We start from the raw sequence: 19,019 nt of genomic DNA on the forward strand, positions 1-19,019 counted from the left end.
GGGTACTGCAAAATTAATTGGGACAATCTGCCTTTTTTGGCAGAAGGCAAAATACTTTTGGATCCTTTCCTCTCAATAATCATGCTTCTTTAAAAATAAAAACAGAGGAGATGTTGTAATCATAGGTTTTTAAGCACTGGAATTTGGGAATAAAATATTGCTGGAGAGTGATGTTATAAGCCTAAATTATGGGCTGATTAAAATCTTAATTCTTCCTCTATGGAAAGGCAGCCCAGGCTGAGCAAGCATTCTGCAGAATCCATGACCACAAAGCAATTAAAGCTATAGAACTTCTATATAAGGTATGCATTACTGACATTCCTTTGCAATCACACAATCATGGGAAAAAGCAAGGAATGTAGCTTCAGTTTATTACCCAAAGAGAAGCTTGCCTTATAAGGTACAAAAGTAAAAAGTAGCTGGAGAATGGTTTAAATGTATGTGGCGTTCGCAATTGGTTATTCTGTACCACATGTCAGAACTGTGAATACACAATAAATAGGAGAGACCTGGATCCATTCAAGTTCGTCCTCCCATCGAGAAAACATTCTCTCTGTCATTTCATTCTGATGTGACAATCATGGCATGCTGTGCCTTCCTAGAGGGCGACCCACCGGGGGAGGGCGGAATGCTTTCAATGCCACCCTTCTCTTTAGACTCAGGGTGGCTTACAACATGTTAGCAATAGCACGTTTTAACCGAGCCAGCCTATTGCCCCCACAATCCAGGTTCTCATTTTACCCACCTCGGAAGGATGGAAGGCTGAGTCAACTTTGAGCCGGTGATGAGATTTGAACCGCTGACTTTCAGATCTATAGTCAGCTTCAATGGCCTGCAGTACAGCACTCTACCTGCTGCACCATCCCGGCTCTAATAAAACCCAGACAACTAATTTTATGAAAGAAATACATTGTACTAAAAACAAGGATGTAATTTTGAATTTACAGCATAATCTACTGTATATATAAAGTGAAAAAATTGCACAAATCCTGGGGGGGGGGGCTTTCTGAGTAAAATACATTGTACTAAAAACAAGGATGTAATTTTGAATTTACAGCATAATCTACTGTATATATAAAGTGAAAAAATTGCACACAGTCTGGGGGGGGGCTTTCTGAGTAAAATAAACAAATAAGCACCAATTTTTTCAGTTCATTTTTTTTATGATCAGAAATGTTCAATTTAGTATACCAATGCCAATGTTATTAAAAATATTTGGAATTTGGAGCCTAAATATATATATATAAAGGGGGGGGCTTTTCTGAGCAAAATAAACAAATAAGCATTAATTTTTTCATTTCATTTTTCATTTCATTGTGTTCAGAAATGTTCAAATTAGTATACCAGCGAAAAAAGTATTAAAAAGAACCCCTTCCAGTAGCTAAAACCAACTTTTTTTGGTCTGGGTCAAATAGACCAAGAACAGCAGGGTTAAACCATATTTCCAAGCAGTCCCATGCTTCCAGGTTCTTTTTCCCCATTTGGAACGGAATCCAGAAGGATATTCCTTACAACACTACTTTTATATAATAAAATAAAAGCAATAATGATAAGATATGGAATAATTAAATAATAAGGCTACAATTTAATATAAATGTGTATTATTAGAAACACATAAATTGGTTGAATGTAATAAAAATGAATGTATGACATTCTGATGCCACACTGTTACGCATTGATGCTTGTTTGTTAAAAAATAAAAAACATGGGGAGAAAAAATTCAGAGATTGACAGATGTATTATAGTAGTTATCTAACTCTTTTAAAGACAATATGCGGTTGCTTTTGTTGCAAGGGAAACTTTCCTCGGATTTAGATTACAGTATATGAAATAGGCTACTAACAGCGTTCTTTGCAAGAGAAACCATCTTATGAATATCAGGAACTTTTAACAAAGTGAGACATTTCGAAATATACAGCAGAGCGAAGAAATAAGTAAAAGAATGGGTGGGGCTACGGTAAAATCCTTTAGGAATAGGCGGGGGCCAAGTCACTGCGACTGCGGGCGCGTGAGCATGACGCAGTTGATCCGAGAGTACCATAGAGACTCGGAACTTTTACGTAGAATCAGGAAGTGAGTTGCGGACAGCGGTTAGGCAGTATCTGGTGCAGCGTCGAGTCGAGGTGGAAAATAAGTAGTGTAGGTGGGTGGGAACGAGAAAGGGACGAAGACGATGGCGTCATTCATTACCGTGCAACTAAAGAAAACCTCAGAGGTAGACTTGGCAAAGCCTCTCTGCAAGTTCATCCAGCAGACCTACCCCGGTGGAGAATCTCAGGCCGAACATTGCCGAGCAGCCGAAGAACTCAGTAAGCTGCGCAAGAGCGCGCTCGGGCGCTCACTCGACAAGCACGAGAGCTCGCTGGAGACCCTCCTGAGGTGAGGTGCGCAGATGATGGGAGGGAGGAGGGCGGGCGCGCGGGCTCGCAGTGAGGCTGCGCGTGGGTCGCGCCCTTGCCTACTTAGTCGCGAGCAAGTAAACCGCGCCAGGCCTCGAGCTGAGGCGGTTGCCGTGGCTCCTGCCTTGCGGCAACGCTACTAATAGCTGGGTGAATGTAGAGGTGTTGGCTTGGATGCTTTCCAAACAGCCCTCCGATCTGCTTGTTAAAAGAAAAACAACAACAAAGAGAATTATATCGTTTTGTGTAGTTGAGTGTGGAATTAATGTAAAGGAGCCGTCGCTCTACCTGCCATCCTTGAGGAGCATCTTCGCTGGACATCTTGAGGTCCTTCCTGGTGCTTTGGCAATTTTTAGGGCGCTAGAAGCAAATCCAGGCAGAATGATGCTCCCCGTTCTTCTAGTTTATGTTTTCTTCCTCCTGGATTTATTTTGTGACAATACTTGGGCTCAGTCTCCACACCCACCCACATATTGGGAATTCTGGGAACCAGTTCATTCTTGATTCTTGACAGATGGATTATGTGTACAGTATACATTTGTTGAGAGATATGTATGAGTTCGCCAAAAGACATAAAGATGAATAGAGAACCGGAGTGGACATCTTATACTAAAATATAGGGAAAATTACCAGGAAGTTTATGCGATTCTTTGTATTTATGCATATAAACACACGTGTTCTCCATATGTGCAGATTTTCTGTATCTTTAATGGTGATTCTGTGAAAGTTTAGATTGTATTTCTATTTATTAGCTTATCTTGTTTGAAAGCATTCACAGAAGATGTAATTTCTAGAATTACATGAAATATATTTAATGAAGTAAAAATTAAATGTGTTTTTGAAATTGTTACTGCAATAAAATTTCTTGAATTGTCATTAATTTGGCAAGTGTTAGTTTCTTGGATGATGATTTTACAAGGAGGCCAAGTATAATGTTCCTGCAATTGTAAAATGTGTGTATATATATTTACTTATTTCATGTTCTAATAATTGTGCTAAATAATAAATACAATAACAACAACAACAACAACAACAACAGTATTTTAACATTTAAATGATTAATGTTTTCTAACTAAAAATCTAAGGTAGATTAATATAAACTAAAAAAAATAAATTTGGTATTACTTAAATTTTCAAGTCTTTCTACTAAATGAATACCATTATGAAATTTATTTATTTATTAGATTTGTATGCCGCCCCTCTCCGTAGACTACATTGTTGTATACAGATTGTTTATATATAATGTATACAAATTAGAGATAAAGTATGAGTATTGGAGCCCAGCAGCCTACTCAACCCAAAAGTCAAACATCTTGTACAGCATACTGGGTTTTGTAAAAAATTCCATTAAATAATATTTCTTACTAAAAATAATATGTGGATAGTGTGCAGAAACCTAGGCCGTTTCATATTAAGCTGGTCTGAGGATTAACATATTTTCTAATTAACTCAGTTCTTTTAGTTATTGATTTATGACACAAGTACAGAAAAATGCTAAGAAGACTATTCATTATATTTTTCAGAGCATAAGACACCGGAGTATAAGATGCACCTTAATTTTGTGGGAGCAAACCAAGGGAAAAAATCCCCAATTCTTGACATTTAACTGGAGTGGATGGGATAGGGGATGATTTTCATGGTGGCAGAAGAGGGACTTAGTAGTGAAGACTCCATTGCCAAGACACCCCCACCCCCATCTTCCTACCTATAGTCCTAGCCATTAAAAGCCTGGCTTTGCAGGAAGCAACTCCCAATTGACATAAGACCCACAGAGATTCATGATTCTCTCACTTGATTCCTCAAATCGGGTTTCTTGTGACCTTTTCCCCATTTTTGGAATCAAGGAGGAAAGTGTTTTTGGGCTGCAGTTCTGGCCGGAGCAATCCACCGCCTGTAACAGGATGCTCTTTTTTTGCTGCCTCATGCCCTGTTTTTGAAATGGGAAGGAAAATGTTTTCAGGCTGCAGCGCTGGCAACAATGAGGTTGTTCCATCCGGCCCTCTTTTGCTCTTTATTATTTAAAGCTTGTAATGCTGCCAACATTACTGCTGCAGCTCCCTCTGTCACCCAGGGGTCAGATATCAATCCTCCTTTCTTCTTATCTACACCAGAGGCTCATGCCTCTAATCCCATGCCCGCTTCTCTTTGTCCAGGCGGTTCATGGGCAGTGGCAATCACCTTCTATAGGGGCTCTCCCTCAGCCAATGATAGGAAATTCTTTAACACTGGTTCAGAATTAGCTCCCGCTCTCAATCCACCATTGTTGGATGCTCCTATTACTGCTCTCCTATCTCCCACTAACCTTCCTGGCAATGCTGCAGAGCTGTTACAACTGGAGGACAAGAAACTTGAGTAAATCCTCGTCAAGTATCATCAACGGGCGCCTGGGCAGTAAGAGCAGCCACTTTGGCTTCCTTCTTTTGTAGAGCTAACTTAACCTGGTTATGGGACTTGCAGGAAACAATTCCAGCAGTAGATACCAGATCTCACCAGGACATAGCCAAGATGCGAGCAGCCGCTCACTTCAAAACAGATGCCTCCCTGCAAGCGGCCAGGTTTGCATCCCGTACCATGGCCACATCTGTCGTAGCCCGCAGACTACATTGGCTGTGTTCCTGGCAGGGTGATGCTAAGCATAAATGGAAGCTCGCTGCGTCTCCCTTTGACGGCTAACACCTATTTAGCGCAGCTCCCCAACCTATATTGACGGAGGACAAGGACAAATGTAAGATTTTGCCTACAACAATTTGCAGAGGTAACGCTCGGCCCACTCCTCTCTCTAGGAGTTCGACCTCCAGTACAGACCCTGCCCCTCCTAGGCAACAAAATTACTACGGAGGGAGGCAAAGGTCCTTTCAAGACCACACCTTTCAAGATAGAGCAGTGGTTCTCAATCTTGGGGTCAGGACCCCTTTGGGGGTTGAACGACCATTTCACAGGGGTCGCCTAAAACCATGGGAAAAGACAAATTTCCAATGATGTTAGCAACTAAAGCTTCTATTCTGGCATCTTGGAACATATTTTTACAATCCAACCAATCATGGGTTTACAGGGGGGTGTCCCTCTGACCTCTTGCCAATCAGCTTAAAGATCTGTTGGAAGAATTAGTGCTAAACTTATAGTTGGGGGTCACCACAAGATGAGGAACTGTATTAAGGGGTCGCGGCATTAGAAAGGTTGAGAACCACTGAGATAGAGGGTCCAAGCGGTCCTTTTGAGGCAAAGGAGGTCGTTCTTTCCATTGCACTGAGTCACCGTCGGATCTGGATCCCTCCATTGGCGGCCGCCTGTCTCTTTTTGCGGACCAAGGGGGGGGAACCACATCTGATGCATGGGTCAGGGAGACAGTGAAATTTGGCCTCTCCTTAGAATTTTTCTCCACTCCCCTGCAATTCTTTATCGCCCTATGTCTAACAACTTGACCAAGAAACACTTCATGAAGAAGGCCATTAACCACCTTCTGCAGATTAGTGCCATTCGGAAGCTGGATCAGGATTTTATTCTACCCTTTGCTTGGTCCCGAAGTCTTCGGGGTGGGTGGAGAGCCATTCTTGACCTCAAGAGATTGAACTGTCACATTCAATACCGATGGTTCAAGAGCTCATCTTGGCATACATACGGAAAGGCGACCTCCTGTCCTTGATTGATCTCATGGAGGCTTACCTCCATATCTGCATCCATCCTGATTTTCAGCAGTACCTTCAGTTCTGCTATGGGGGCATCCATTATCAGTATCGTGCCCTTCCCTTTGGACTATCCTCAGGCCCCAAAGTGTTCACTAAGGTCTTGGCTGCTTTGCCGGCACACCTGAGGACACTCTCTGTGCATGTTCACTGTTAAGTGGACAATATATTATTATTGGCTTCCTCCAGAACTCAAGCCGTCCATGATATCCAGGTAACAATAAAAACCTTGGAAAGCCACAGGTTCTCTATCAATGAGGAAAAGAGTCACCTTGTCCCTTTCTCTTCCATCACTCACCTGGGAGCTATTATTGATTTCCTGGAGTGTAAGCGTGTTCCTATCCCAGGAGCGTCAGGCTAATATTTCGCACCTAAATTCTTCTATCCTGAGTCAACGCAGAGTTCCACTACACCTATTTTCTACGCTCTTGGGGAAATTCATTTTGGCCATCAATGTTGTCACATGTTGTTACACTCCAGGGATTTGCAATGGTTTCTCCTACCCTTCCAAAAGGAGGGTCGGGATTCCTCCAAGGGTTTTTCTTCCCAAAAGTTCACAACTCTCTTTTTTGGTGATCCCTGGCAACCTTGAGCCAGGGCTCCTGTTTCCCTGAGCCATCCCCTCAGGTCCTGACCACGGATGTTAGTCTCTTGAGTTGGGGAGCTCATATCCACTCTACAGTGGCCCAAGGTCTATGGTCGGAGCAGGAGGCCTCTTTTCCCATCAACATACTGGAGTTCATGCAGTTTACCTGTCCCTCCAAGAGCTGAGTTGGCTGACGGTGGGGAAGAATATCTTAGTCCTCACTGACAACACCACAGCCAAGGCTCATATCAACAGACAGGGCGGTACCCGATCACCTGCTCTTATGGAGGAGGCCAGGGCTCTTTGCACCTGGGTGGAGAAACACCTGCTAGCCATATCAGCAGAGTACATTGCAGGGGAAGACAACATCAAAGCAGACTGGCTGAGTTGTTCCACAATAGACCAGATGGAGTGGAGGTTACACCCCAATATCTTCTGACAGATCTGTGGGCGCTTCGGCCAATCTCAAGTGGACCTGTTTGCTACCACTCAGAACAACCAACTACCCCATTTCTTCACCAGGTTCTGCTATCAGGAGGCAGATGCTCTTCAATTATGATGGCCAGAGGGGCTCCTGTATGCCATCTCTCCTCTAGCTCTGATCTCCAGGATGATCCACAAACTGATAGAGGAAAGGGCGGAGCTGGTCCTGGTGGCTCCATATTGGTCACACAGGGCCTGGCTTGCAGACCTTGTGACTCTATCTGCCTCCTCTCCTTGGCGTCTTCCCATGTTACCCACTGCACTCAGCCAGGGATCAGTCTCCCATCCAGATCCTCTCTGGATGAAACTGACTGCCTGACACTTGAAAGGCTCACCTTGATCAACCGCCAGGTGCCTCTGGGAGCAATGGAGCTGATCCTTGACAGCAGACAACCTTCCACTCAGCGAATCTATGCCTCCACATGGCGCACCTTTTATAAGTGGTGCAAGGGAGTTTGGTACTCCCTTACAGACTTGACGGTGGGTCAAATGCTGGGGGTTTTCAGAGAGGGGTTTGGCCCCCAACACCCTCAAACGCCAGGTAGCAGCTTTGTCTCCAGTACTAGCCTGTGCAGACCCCTCTCCCTTGTCCTAGCATCCCCTAATTAAGAGACTTTTGAGGGGTGCCTCCCTATGCAGCCCTCCAGTAATTTACCGTTTTCCAATGTGGAACCTGACCAAGGTCCTGGACTCCTTAACTAGATCCCCCTATGACCACTCCAGGACTATTCCACCTGCCACCTTACCCCAAAGGTGGCCTTTCTGGTGGCCATTACCTCGGCCAGAAGGCTCTCAGAAATTGCAGCGCTCTCTACTTGCAAGGATCTCTGTCTCTTTTTACCAGACAAAGCAGTACTCAGGCTTGATCCCTCCTTTCTTCCCAAAGTTAATTCTTGGTACCATAGATCCCAAGAACTTACCCTTCCTTCCTTTTGTTCCCGACCTGTCCACCCCTTGGAACAGAAGTGGCACACCTTGGATGTCAGGCATGCTCTACACATTTACCTGAAGTGCACGGAAGGATGGAGGAGGTCTGAGGCACTTTTCATTTCCTATCTCTCTGCCTCTATGGGTAAGAAGGTCTTTTCCACCACCATAGGCAGGTGGATCAGAGCGGTCATTGCAAAGGCCTATGGTTTGTCCTTGTCCCCGTGGTATCACAGCCCATTCCACCAGAAGCGCTGTCGTTTCGGCTGCCTGGTCTAAACAGTCTTCTCTAGAGGAGGTATGCAGAGTTGCTACCTGGTTTTCACCAACCACTTTTATTAAACATTATACGATGATACCTTTGCCTCCTTCGATGCTGCTTTCGGTAGGAGGGTCCTACAGCAGGTGATTCCTACAACTACAGCAGCTTCTTAGATGTTCCCTCCCCATGGGACATAGGCTTTTGCGGGTCCCATGCTGACTGCCATCTCCGCTCTCTTTGGAGAATTAACCATTGTTTTCTCCTTACCTGATTGGTAATTCTCAGATAGGTAGAGATGGCAGTCAGACCCTCCCTTTTTCCTTTATTCTTCTATTTGTTTAGGGAAATATGGTTCTGTTTTCCTTAATCTTTCCTTTGTTCTGTGGGGCGAAAGTTATGTCTTTCTTTGCACTACATACTTTGTTTTTTCTTAACCTTCATTGTCTGCCAATCATCTACAACTGTTGACCACACTGTGAGCCCATGCATCGTCCTTCACAAAAAAGCAGGATGAATGGCAAACTGGAAGCTTTTATAGTATGGGCTCAGTCCTGATCGATTGATGGACAAGGTCAACCCATACTGACTGCCGTCTCTACCTATCCGAGAATTACAGTTGAGGTAAGGAGAAAACAATGGTTAGTTCTTTATGCAATCTTTCTTTTGTGGCCTGTTCGCGTCCTGTGCAATTAGCAATGGATCCAGAGGACTCAGAGACAGTGGAGGCGTGGTGCAAGCAACCCATGTTCCTGTCACCCGAGACTGACAGTGAAGAGGTGTAGTGTCAGAGACTGAAGAGCAACTAGGGCCTTCTGTACCTCCTGAGATGAGTGATTCAGGAGAAGAGGATACTTAATGCTAGGATTCACAGGGCCTATAGAGGCAAGAGTGATTACTGAGGAGGAGGTTTCCTCATGAATAGCATTGCTGGCTACCGGGCCATGCCCTCAGGCTATTTAAGGAGGAGTCACACAACACTTCATTGCTGAGAAAAATGCAATTCATTTCAGAATCTTGTTGCAGCTTTTGGCTTGTGTTTTAAAAGAACCACACTCTTGACTGCATTAATTAGCTCCAGGCTTTCAGCCAACCTCCATAAGTCTACAGTACGGAACTTTGCTACAATCTAGTAATTCTGTTGTGTTTCCCTATTCTTGGGACTCTGGCTAACTGATAAGACATTATAATCAGCGTGGTGAATCCTTTGCTAGATTTTATTTTCGTTTAAAAAAGACTCAAAACTGCTAAGACTATTGTTAGTGGTAAAACTTTTACTACTAAATCTGGTGGTGTGCATTTTTTTGGGAGGGCTCAATGCTTGGACAGAACAGTTTGTCCTCTGCCCCACTAACCACAGCAACATGGAACAACTTCAGAATGAGAACACACAGCAGTGTGTTGTTTATGACCTTGTGGCTGGAGGACTTTCCACATGACGGGGACAAAGTGGGATTTATGATAAGTCTGTTACCTGGCTCAGCAGCTCGATGGGCCACACCATTGTTAGTGTATGACAGAACCTTCCTACACAGTTTCAGGGGGTTCTGTATTCATCTGCAGGAGATGTTTGCTGATCCCATCAAGGTGCAAACAGCCTCTCAGAGATTAAAGGAGTTAAAGAAAGGCCAGGAACTCCTCCGAGAGTACATCAGTGTATTCTGTTTACTCAGCCAGGACTTGACTTGGAATGAGTCAGCTCTCTAGGATGACCTATCGGACTGTTTGCCGGACAAACTGGCCAGAAGAGATATTTGTCCCACAGTGACGGAGATAGTGCTATAGCATCTGAGAATAGATGTCAGATTGCAGAGCAGAGATTCTCGGCGTCCTGCTCAGTCAACTCTCGGTTCTTTGGTGGACTGGTTGGCCTCAGCTCCACCATATGCTACCCAGCCCCCTCCTGTTTCTTCAGTCATCCATCTAGCTTCAATACCATACGCAGAGCCTGTGGACATTGGTGCAGTCAGGCCTCGCTTGTCCAGTAAGGAAAAAAAAACAGATGCCAGGCAGGAGGGTTGTGCTTATACTGTGGACAGCCTGGCCATTTTGCCATTTCTTGCCCCAGGAAATGATATGGTGTGTTGGTTTCTGATCCTGCAACTCAGACTCAACCAATCTTGTTGGCGAATGGGCAGAGCCTGACCTAGTGGAAATGCTGGGTTGGGCACATACAAAGATGGAATCTCGGCCTACGGAAGTAGATCTTGGATGCCTGCAGCATTTGATTCTGGACACTCAGGTCTTCATCGACAACCGGTCCATGGGGATGCAAGCACATGCTTTAGTGGATTCAGGGGTGACCATGAACTTTATGGATGAGGCATTCACTCGTCATTGTGATGTTACCCTGTGTCCAGTGCACCCTCCTCTGGTGGTAGAGACAATCAATGGCTGGGTGCTGTTGTCTGGGCTGATTAAGGCCATTATGCAGCCCGTGCGATTGTCTGTAGGACGGCATGAGGAAGCCATCCAGTTCTACACTACAGCAGGTCTTCATTTGCCTTTGGTGTTAGGTCTGGCGTGGCTGCGGGCTCATGACCCTTGTATCATGTGGTCTCAGAATTTTATTTCATTCCCCATCCTGCAGTATGTGGACCATATGCGTCAAATCTGTGCAGGCACAGTGCAGGGATCCTCTGATGTTGCACTGTCTGCTGACTTATCGGATTTTGCCGATGTATTAAGTGAGACAGAGATAGATTATTTGCTCCTACACCCATTCTATGACTGCTTGTTTGATCTTCTTCCAAATGTACCACTTCCTGTTGGGCACATCTACTCCATGTCTGAACCTGAATTAGTGACATTAAAAGACTTTGTCAACAAGAATTTGGCCCAGGGTTTATTCAGCCCTCCCAGTCACCCATGTCCACCCTGGTCCTTTTGGTTAAGAAAAAGATAGAGTTATCTCTCTATTGTGAGTATAGAAAACTCAACGCCATAACGGTGCGCAACAGATACCTTTTGCCACCCCTCCCAGAACTGATGAAGAGGCTTCAGTCGGTGATCATCTGCACCGAACTGGATCTGTGAGCTGCCTACAATTTGGTGCGGATATGTGAAGTGGATAAATGGAAGGTGGCAGTTGGTACGCAGTATGGCCATTTTGAATATACAGTCATGCCGTTTGGGTTAACCAACACTCCGGTGGTGTTTCAGCAATTTATGAATGACATCTTCAGGGATCTTTTGGACTACTTTGTCATCGTTTATCTGGACAACCTTTTGATTTACTCCCCCTCCTGGAAGTGCCACGACCAACATTGTATTGCAGCATCTGCGGGAGCACTACCTCTATGGCAAGTTGGAGAAATGTCAATTTTATCATACTACCATCGAATTTCTGGGTCACTGCATTTCTCCACAAAATATAGCAATGGATCCTGGCAAGATTGAGGCTTCGGAAACGTGGCAGCCTGCTCTCAGAGTCAAAGAGGTTCAGCATCATCTAGGATTTATAAATGATTATTGGGTGTTTATTCCAAGATCTGCCACCCGGACCGCATCTCTTACCCGTTACTTCAGGAAAAAGGTTTTGGCTAAAAAAAAATATCGTATTCCTGTGGGGTGATCCAGAACAGCAGGCATTCCGGGCCTAAAAGGAGGTCTTCATGCAGGAGCTCATACTCAAACATCCAAATCCCACCTGACCTTCGTGGTGGAGATAGATGCCTCAGATATCACTGTCGGAGCAGGGTTTATTTATTTATTTGACTTCTATGCCTCCCAATCCTGAAAGGCTCAGGGCAGCTTACAATAATATAAAAAGTACAGTTAACAATAAAAAGAAGTCAAGTACAATAAAAAGAAGTCAAGTATAATAACCTCACTTAAAACCCAAAACTCAATTCAATCAAAACGTACATATCATTCAATACAATTTGGCCACGAAAGATGTACAATTCATGGTCCACAGGCTTGCCGGGAAAGCCAGGTCTTTGTAGCCTTTCAGAAGGCCAGTAGAGTGGGAACAGTACAGACATTGGGGGGGGGAGTTGGTTCCACAGAACCAGGGCAGCCACAGAGAAGGCCCTCTCCTATGGCCTCACCAACCTGCATTGTGTAGTCGACAGGCTCCAGAGATGGCCAGCCCTGTGCGATCTTATTGGTCTCTGGAAGGTATATGGAAGAGGATGGTCCCATAAATAATCTGGTCCTAAGCCCTGTAGGGCTTTATAGATAATAACCAACACCTTGAATTGTGACCGGAGACCAATTGGCAACCAGTGCAGAGCATAGGTCTTCTGGTTCCGGTGGCAGTGGAGTGAGGCGGCAGGAGAGTACGCTGCCACAGACTATGATAAAAAACATCTATTTAAGTTGAAGCCAAGTACTTCTTCAATCTCGCTGGGGGGTCGTATTTCCCTGGGACTGAATAGGCTGACTCACTTGCTGCTATATGCTGTTTAGTTGGAGATACTTTTTGAATTATCTTGTGGATTCGGAAAATGCTGAAGTGGCTCGCTGAGAAATGGCGATTGTGGCTGTGTAGAGCAGAGTATGGCTCCATTACTGCAAGAGAAGCCACAAAGAATCCATGAGAGTGATGAGACAGCAGACTTCCGGTTTTGGCATCATCGCTGACACCAGGCAGCCTTCCGTTTCTCCGGGGTTGTCCTGGCCTTTCGTGTGTTTTTTGGTGGCTTAATGGCGATCACCGACCTGGAGAGACGGTGATTTAATAGAGGAATTCCTTGTGTACTTGAGGGAGGTCGGTGGACCCACCGGGAAGCAGGGAAACCCTTTTTGCCAGCGCACGAAGAACCGATCTGCAGATCGGCCTGAAGCTGTGACACTCCGACTCCATTAAGGAAGCTGTGAGAAGACGGTGGTGAAAACTTTTGGAGTTAAATAAGTGAAGAAATTCCATTTGATCGATCGTTGTTTGTGAATAATAGCAGATGAAAGACCCCCTGTTGTGTGCTTTGCATTGCTAAGGAAGAGTGCCAAAACCCTCGAGAAAAAGCGGCAACTGCGATTCTGTTTAATTGGCTCATGGCGGCAGAGAACAAACAATATTAGGCAGATCGAGCAGATGTGTGAGTGAAAACCATATACCATCTGAACTTTTCTGCTGGACTCCGTTTGTGATTTTGCAGTGATAGATTGGAAACAATGTGTGATATACAACAGTTGGGGAGAGAGAAAGTTTTTGGATGTCTTGATGGTAAGAGGAAGTTTTGGACAGATTTAAGTGGATTAGAACGAATTGAGTCGGTGACAAGCTACAAAATCGGAGGTCTTTATATACTTAATCTTTTTTCTTTTTTACCTTCCCTTTCATCTCCTCCCCTTTGTTTAATCCCTTTTTTCCACCTCACTTTCGATTGTGTATTGACTTTACATTGTTGTTCCAGTTGTTAAAAAAAAACAAAAAACTACAAACTTTGAACTTTGATTTCTTATTAAACCTACAACGATGTTCCCTTACTGATACAGATTGTCAGAGACTGTCAGAGACTCCCGTACTGATACTGTCAGAGACTGAACTGTGAACTGTGACTCAGCACTATTGCATAAGCCCAAGGAGAGAGAAAAAGAAAAAGGAAGAAAACGTTCCTTGATACTATCTGCTTATTATTATTTTCCTTCCCACTCCTGAATATTCTTGTCTCCTGTTGCTCTCCCTCTTTCAATTTCAATTATTTTTTGAATACTTTATATGTGATTTGTTGCAATGTTGAGAATAACCCTTTGATTGATTTTTGATAATATTCTATACTGATATATTGCTATTACATTGCTATACTGTCATTGATAATACTCTATACTGTTTCTATACTGTTATATTGTCATCACTATTAGAGATCTATTGAACCTATGAATTAATTGAATTACTGAGCTAGATTTACTTACTGATTTATATCTAAACTAATAATTTATTTGTTGACCTATATACATATATGCTGATGTGTTAATCTATCTATTAATACAAATATCACAACTTGCTAAACAACTGTATTTAACTATTATAACTATTAACTATTATATATTAATTGAAAGTTACTTTCCATTACTTATTACTTACTCAATTATTCTATTCTTAACTTATTCCAACTTACTTGAATATTTGAATACTCATATCTAGAACATTAATAATACTTATGAGATATTGATATAGAATTGTATATTGACATTTTTGAGTTTTAAGAATTGGATTATAGAGTTTATTATAAGTTATCTTACTAAGATTAATATAAATCAACATCAAACATTTTGAGTACAAGCTAAAACTAATATTTCCGTATCTTTTACTATACTCTATCTGACTTTCTCATAAAATATTCAAAATATCATCTACTAATACAAACACAATTACTAAAGCTTGGAGAAAGGCAACACCTCAACCCTCAACCTCGACCATCCAGCGTAACTTAGAAAATCCTTCTACTGACAAAACATCAGTTATACAACCAGACCAAGTTGCACCTATCACCTTACAAAAGATAATGATTAATATGCAGAAATCAATGGATCGGAATTATGAATTAATAATGGGAAATATGGGTGCAATGAAGGAAGATATCAAGGAAGATATTAAGAAAATTGATGATCGTGTTGGGCATCTTGATGAGAAGATAGAGATGATGCATGGAACACTCACACAGAATGATGAAAAAATTAAAAAAATTGAGGAACTAAATGATAGAATGGAAACCAGTCTACAATACGCAGAAAGTAGAACAGAATATATTAATAAAAATCTGGAAGAGACCATTATAAACCTCGAACTTGAAAAATCGGCATTCTTCTTGAGGTTCCAGAATATTAGCGAATCAAACGAAGAGAACCTGCCTCAGATGATGTCAGAAATTCTCGCATCCATCACTAACAAAACCCCACAGGAAATGTATTGACAATGGATGAAATTTACAGACTATCCACAAGCTATGCAAAAAGAAATTGCCTACCCAGGGAAGTACATATAAGAGATGAACTCTACAATATGTCAAAGGAAAACCCTGCATCATATAAAGAAAAAGAGATAATAGTCCTACGTCAAATTCCCAGACGAGTTCGTGAAAAGCGGAAACCTATCAAACACTAGCTAATAAACTTAACAGAAATAAGATACCGTTTAGATGGCTGACACCTGAGGGCATGCTTATCTCCTTAATTGATAAAAAAATACAAAATAACTTCGATAGAAGATGCAAGGGACTTTTATGATCAAGTCATCAAAAAGGTGGATGAGGAATGTATTAGGAAACAAGAATCAAAAGATGAAACCTAGCCTGGATGAAATTAGCTCTGAAGACATTCTCTCAGATAAGGAAACTGGACTTAAATTAACAGAAGAATATGGTAGAGACGGCCCAACAACAAGATCTAAAGTGGAGGCAAGAAAGGAGAAAAGAAGAGAACCAGCAAACTAACCTACACCACAAAAAAACCTTACCGAACAATGAAATAAAACTTCTCCATTAATATTAATGGCCTCAACTCTCCTAGTAAAAGGAAAAAAACATTCCACAAAATTGAACAACAAAATGCAGATATAATATGTCTCCAAGAAACGCATGTAAGAAAACAAGATCAACTAATTTTGAACCATCCCAAGCTTGGAGAAATCTTCTCATCCCTTGCTCAAGCCAAGAAAAGAGTAGTACTATACATTAAACCCAAACTCAACCCCAAATAACTTATACAGATGACAATGGACAGATATTAATAGTACAAATTACATCAGGACCAAAGAAAATACATATAATCGCAATCTATGCTCCCACAATAAATCAATCCACTTTTTATGCAAAACTACATCAAAAAATTATGGAACTAAACTTTACAAATATAATAATAGTAGGCGACTTCAGTGCAATATTAGATAGGAAGAAGGATCATAAAAGCACTAAACAAATGAAAAAGAGAAAACAATTACCGACAACCTTCAAACAACTTACAACTGAATTAGCTCTAAAAGACATATGGCGTCACTTTAATCCAAACAATAGACAATATACCTTTTTCTCCTTTCCTCACAAGTCATGGTCCCGCATTGACATGGCCTGGGCTGACTTAGAATTTATCCATGAAGTAACAGAAATACAAATACTTCCGAACTTCTGGGCAGACCATAACCCCATATTGTTGAAATGGAGAGATTCAAATAATAACTATACAAGACGATGGACTATGAACCAAACAATATTTAAAGAAGAAAACTTTCAAAAAACATTAAAACAAGAAATATGTGAATTTCTCCAAATTAACAATGATGGTAACACTTCCACACAAAACCTATGGGACACAATGAAAGCCTATGTGCGACGAATTTATATTGCATACCAAAGTAAAAAGAAAAAACAGAAACAAAACAGCCTATCCACACTAAAAATAAAACTTCAGAACCTTGAAAAAACCCTGCAAACCAAACCAAACAACACCGAAAATTTAGGAGAACTGAATATTACAAAACACTACATAAACTTACAAATCCAAGAGGAACTCTCACATAAATTAAGGATTGCCAAACAAAAGCATTTTGAATTTGCAAACAAACCCGGGCGATGGTTAGCCTCAAAACTCGCTCATCAAAAAGCAGACAAAACCATAGAGGCAATATATGATCATACAGGTGTCTTAAAAACTACACTTAGTGATAAAAAACAAATAATTAAACCCTTCTTTGAGGAATTGTATAAAAAAGATGACGTAAATGAACAACTAATAAATAAACTATTCGAGAGCTTAGAAAATACAAAAAAAGTAAATAAGGAAGATATGCTAAATGACAAAATAACATCAATAGAATTAATCAACGCAATTATGAAACAAAAAAATAATAAAACCCTGGGCACAGACGGTATACCCGCTGAATTCTACAAACAATTTCAAGAAATGCTGGAGCCTATAATGTTACCTCTCTTTAATGAAATTTTTGAAGGTTCAAAGCTTCCTTCCTCTTGGAATGAGGCCTATATAACTTTAATACCTAAAGATACACAAAATAGAGCTTACATTCAAAATTATAGCCCAATATCCCTTCTTAATTCAGACTACAAAATCTTTGCATCAATCATAGCTGAAAGATTTAAAAGAATACTTACTGTTAGAATACATACAGACCAAGTTTCTGATGGCAGACATAGGTAAAATACCAACATACTTCAGGTCACACTACATACGAAAAACCTTAATTAACACTTGGCACTTCATTAAAAAAACCCATTACCTCTGTATCCCGAAATGGATATCCCCAACAGAAGCAATTATATACCCGAATGCATTAACCCCCGACAAAATTATAACATACGACCAACTGTTAAATGAAAATAATGATCTAGTCCCTAAACAAAAACTCATGGAAAAAGGTATTAAAGTGGATTGGTTATACTACCTACAAATTAAATCAAAATATAATGAAGATAAGAACAAATTAGGCTTTCAAAAAAGCAATCTCCTTGATAAGATAATTTTCAGCCGACAAAAAACAAATATCAAACATATACAATCTCCTCCTTCAACACGATACAGTAGAAGAAATAATTAAAGGAACTATGATAGCGTGGTCACAAAATTTTGGATATACAGTGATCCCTCGATTATCGCAGGGGTTACGTTCCAAGACCTCCCGCGATAATCGATTTTCCGCGGTATAGTGGTGCGGAAGTAAAAACACCATCTGCGCATGCGCACCCTTTTTCCATGGCCGTGCATGCGCAGATGGTGGAGCCGGGGAGCGATACACTTGGCATCCATGAATCTGTCTAATCCTGCCTTGAAGCTATCAAGGCTGACAACTGGAACAACCTCTCCTGGGAGTGAATTCCATAAACCAACGACCCTCTGGGTGAAGAAATATTTCCCTTTATTTGTCCTTGCCTTCTTACCTATTAGCTTTAGGGAGTGCCCCCTGATCCTAGTATTGTATGATAGAGAAAATAATTATTTTTAATTTTTTCATCGTTGTTTGTTAGCGCCCCCTGAATATTTTCTATCTTCTCATCCATTTTTTCAACTCTATTGTCTATTCTCCTGATATCTTCTTTAATAACTCCCATATTTCCAGTCATTCCAGCCATTATTTCATGGTTCCTGTCAATTGATTCCTGCATCCTTATCCCCATTTCCTGTAGGGACATTAAGGTTGTTACTTGCTCAGCAGGGGTCATGCAGGGAGGGGCTGGAACCTTGTCAGACGAGGATAGGTCCGGTGTGTGATGGGCGGATGGTGTGCTTGGACAGGCTGGAGTCTTCTTCCAAGCTTTGTTGATTTTAGACATCTTAAATAAGTTCCAGAGGCTTCCCAGATGGACCATCCAATCTTGTGTGAATCTTGTTATGTTGATTAGTATCTAATTTAATTTTAGGCGAGGTTAGTGAATTTTAAGCTGTAGTCAGTAGTTGATGTATAACAGATTACGTCTCAATCAATTCGGTCAATTGTTCTATATCAAACTATAAACCAGTTATTCAAATTGAGTTAATTAAAGTCAATTAATTAAGATCAGGTCAAAATCAGAGACTAATTAACTATTAAGAACTTTCAACAATCAATATTTCAGTTAATAGTAATAATAGTAATCAGTAATAGTCCCAGAATAAGACAATGAATAAGTAAATGTATCTATATATAAATTAATTAAATATAAAGGTTAATTAACGGAAAAATATTTAAAAAAATATAGCTATTCAATATCATAAATTTATGAATCTATGTACTTGATGCAATTTAT

At 41.4% G+C, this 19,019-nt stretch overlaps 1 protein-coding gene across 2 annotated transcripts in view; it reads left to right on the forward strand.

Annotated features, from left to right (window-relative positions):
- The first annotated feature begins 1,990 nt into the window (after nt 1–1,990).
- PDCD6IP (programmed cell death 6 interacting protein) overlaps nt 1,991–19,019 on the forward strand; it is a 151,810-nt gene continuing 134,781 nt past the window's right edge. The window contains exon 1 of one of the 2 annotated variants that reach the window (XM_070727508.1): nt 1,991–2,379. In XM_070727508.1, coding sequence (XP_070583609.1) covers nt 2,174–2,379 — 206 coding nt within the window. In that variant the 5' untranslated portion in view covers nt 1,991–2,173. The remainder of the gene's footprint in view (nt 2,380–19,019) is intronic. The other variant, XM_070727507.1, reaches the window with a different exon arrangement.

Source organism: Erythrolamprus reginae, chromosome Z, assembly GCF_031021105.1.
Source record: "Erythrolamprus reginae isolate rEryReg1 chromosome Z, rEryReg1.hap1, whole genome shotgun sequence".
Taxonomy (NCBI): Eukaryota; Metazoa; Chordata; class Lepidosauria; order Squamata; family Dipsadidae; genus Erythrolamprus; species Erythrolamprus reginae.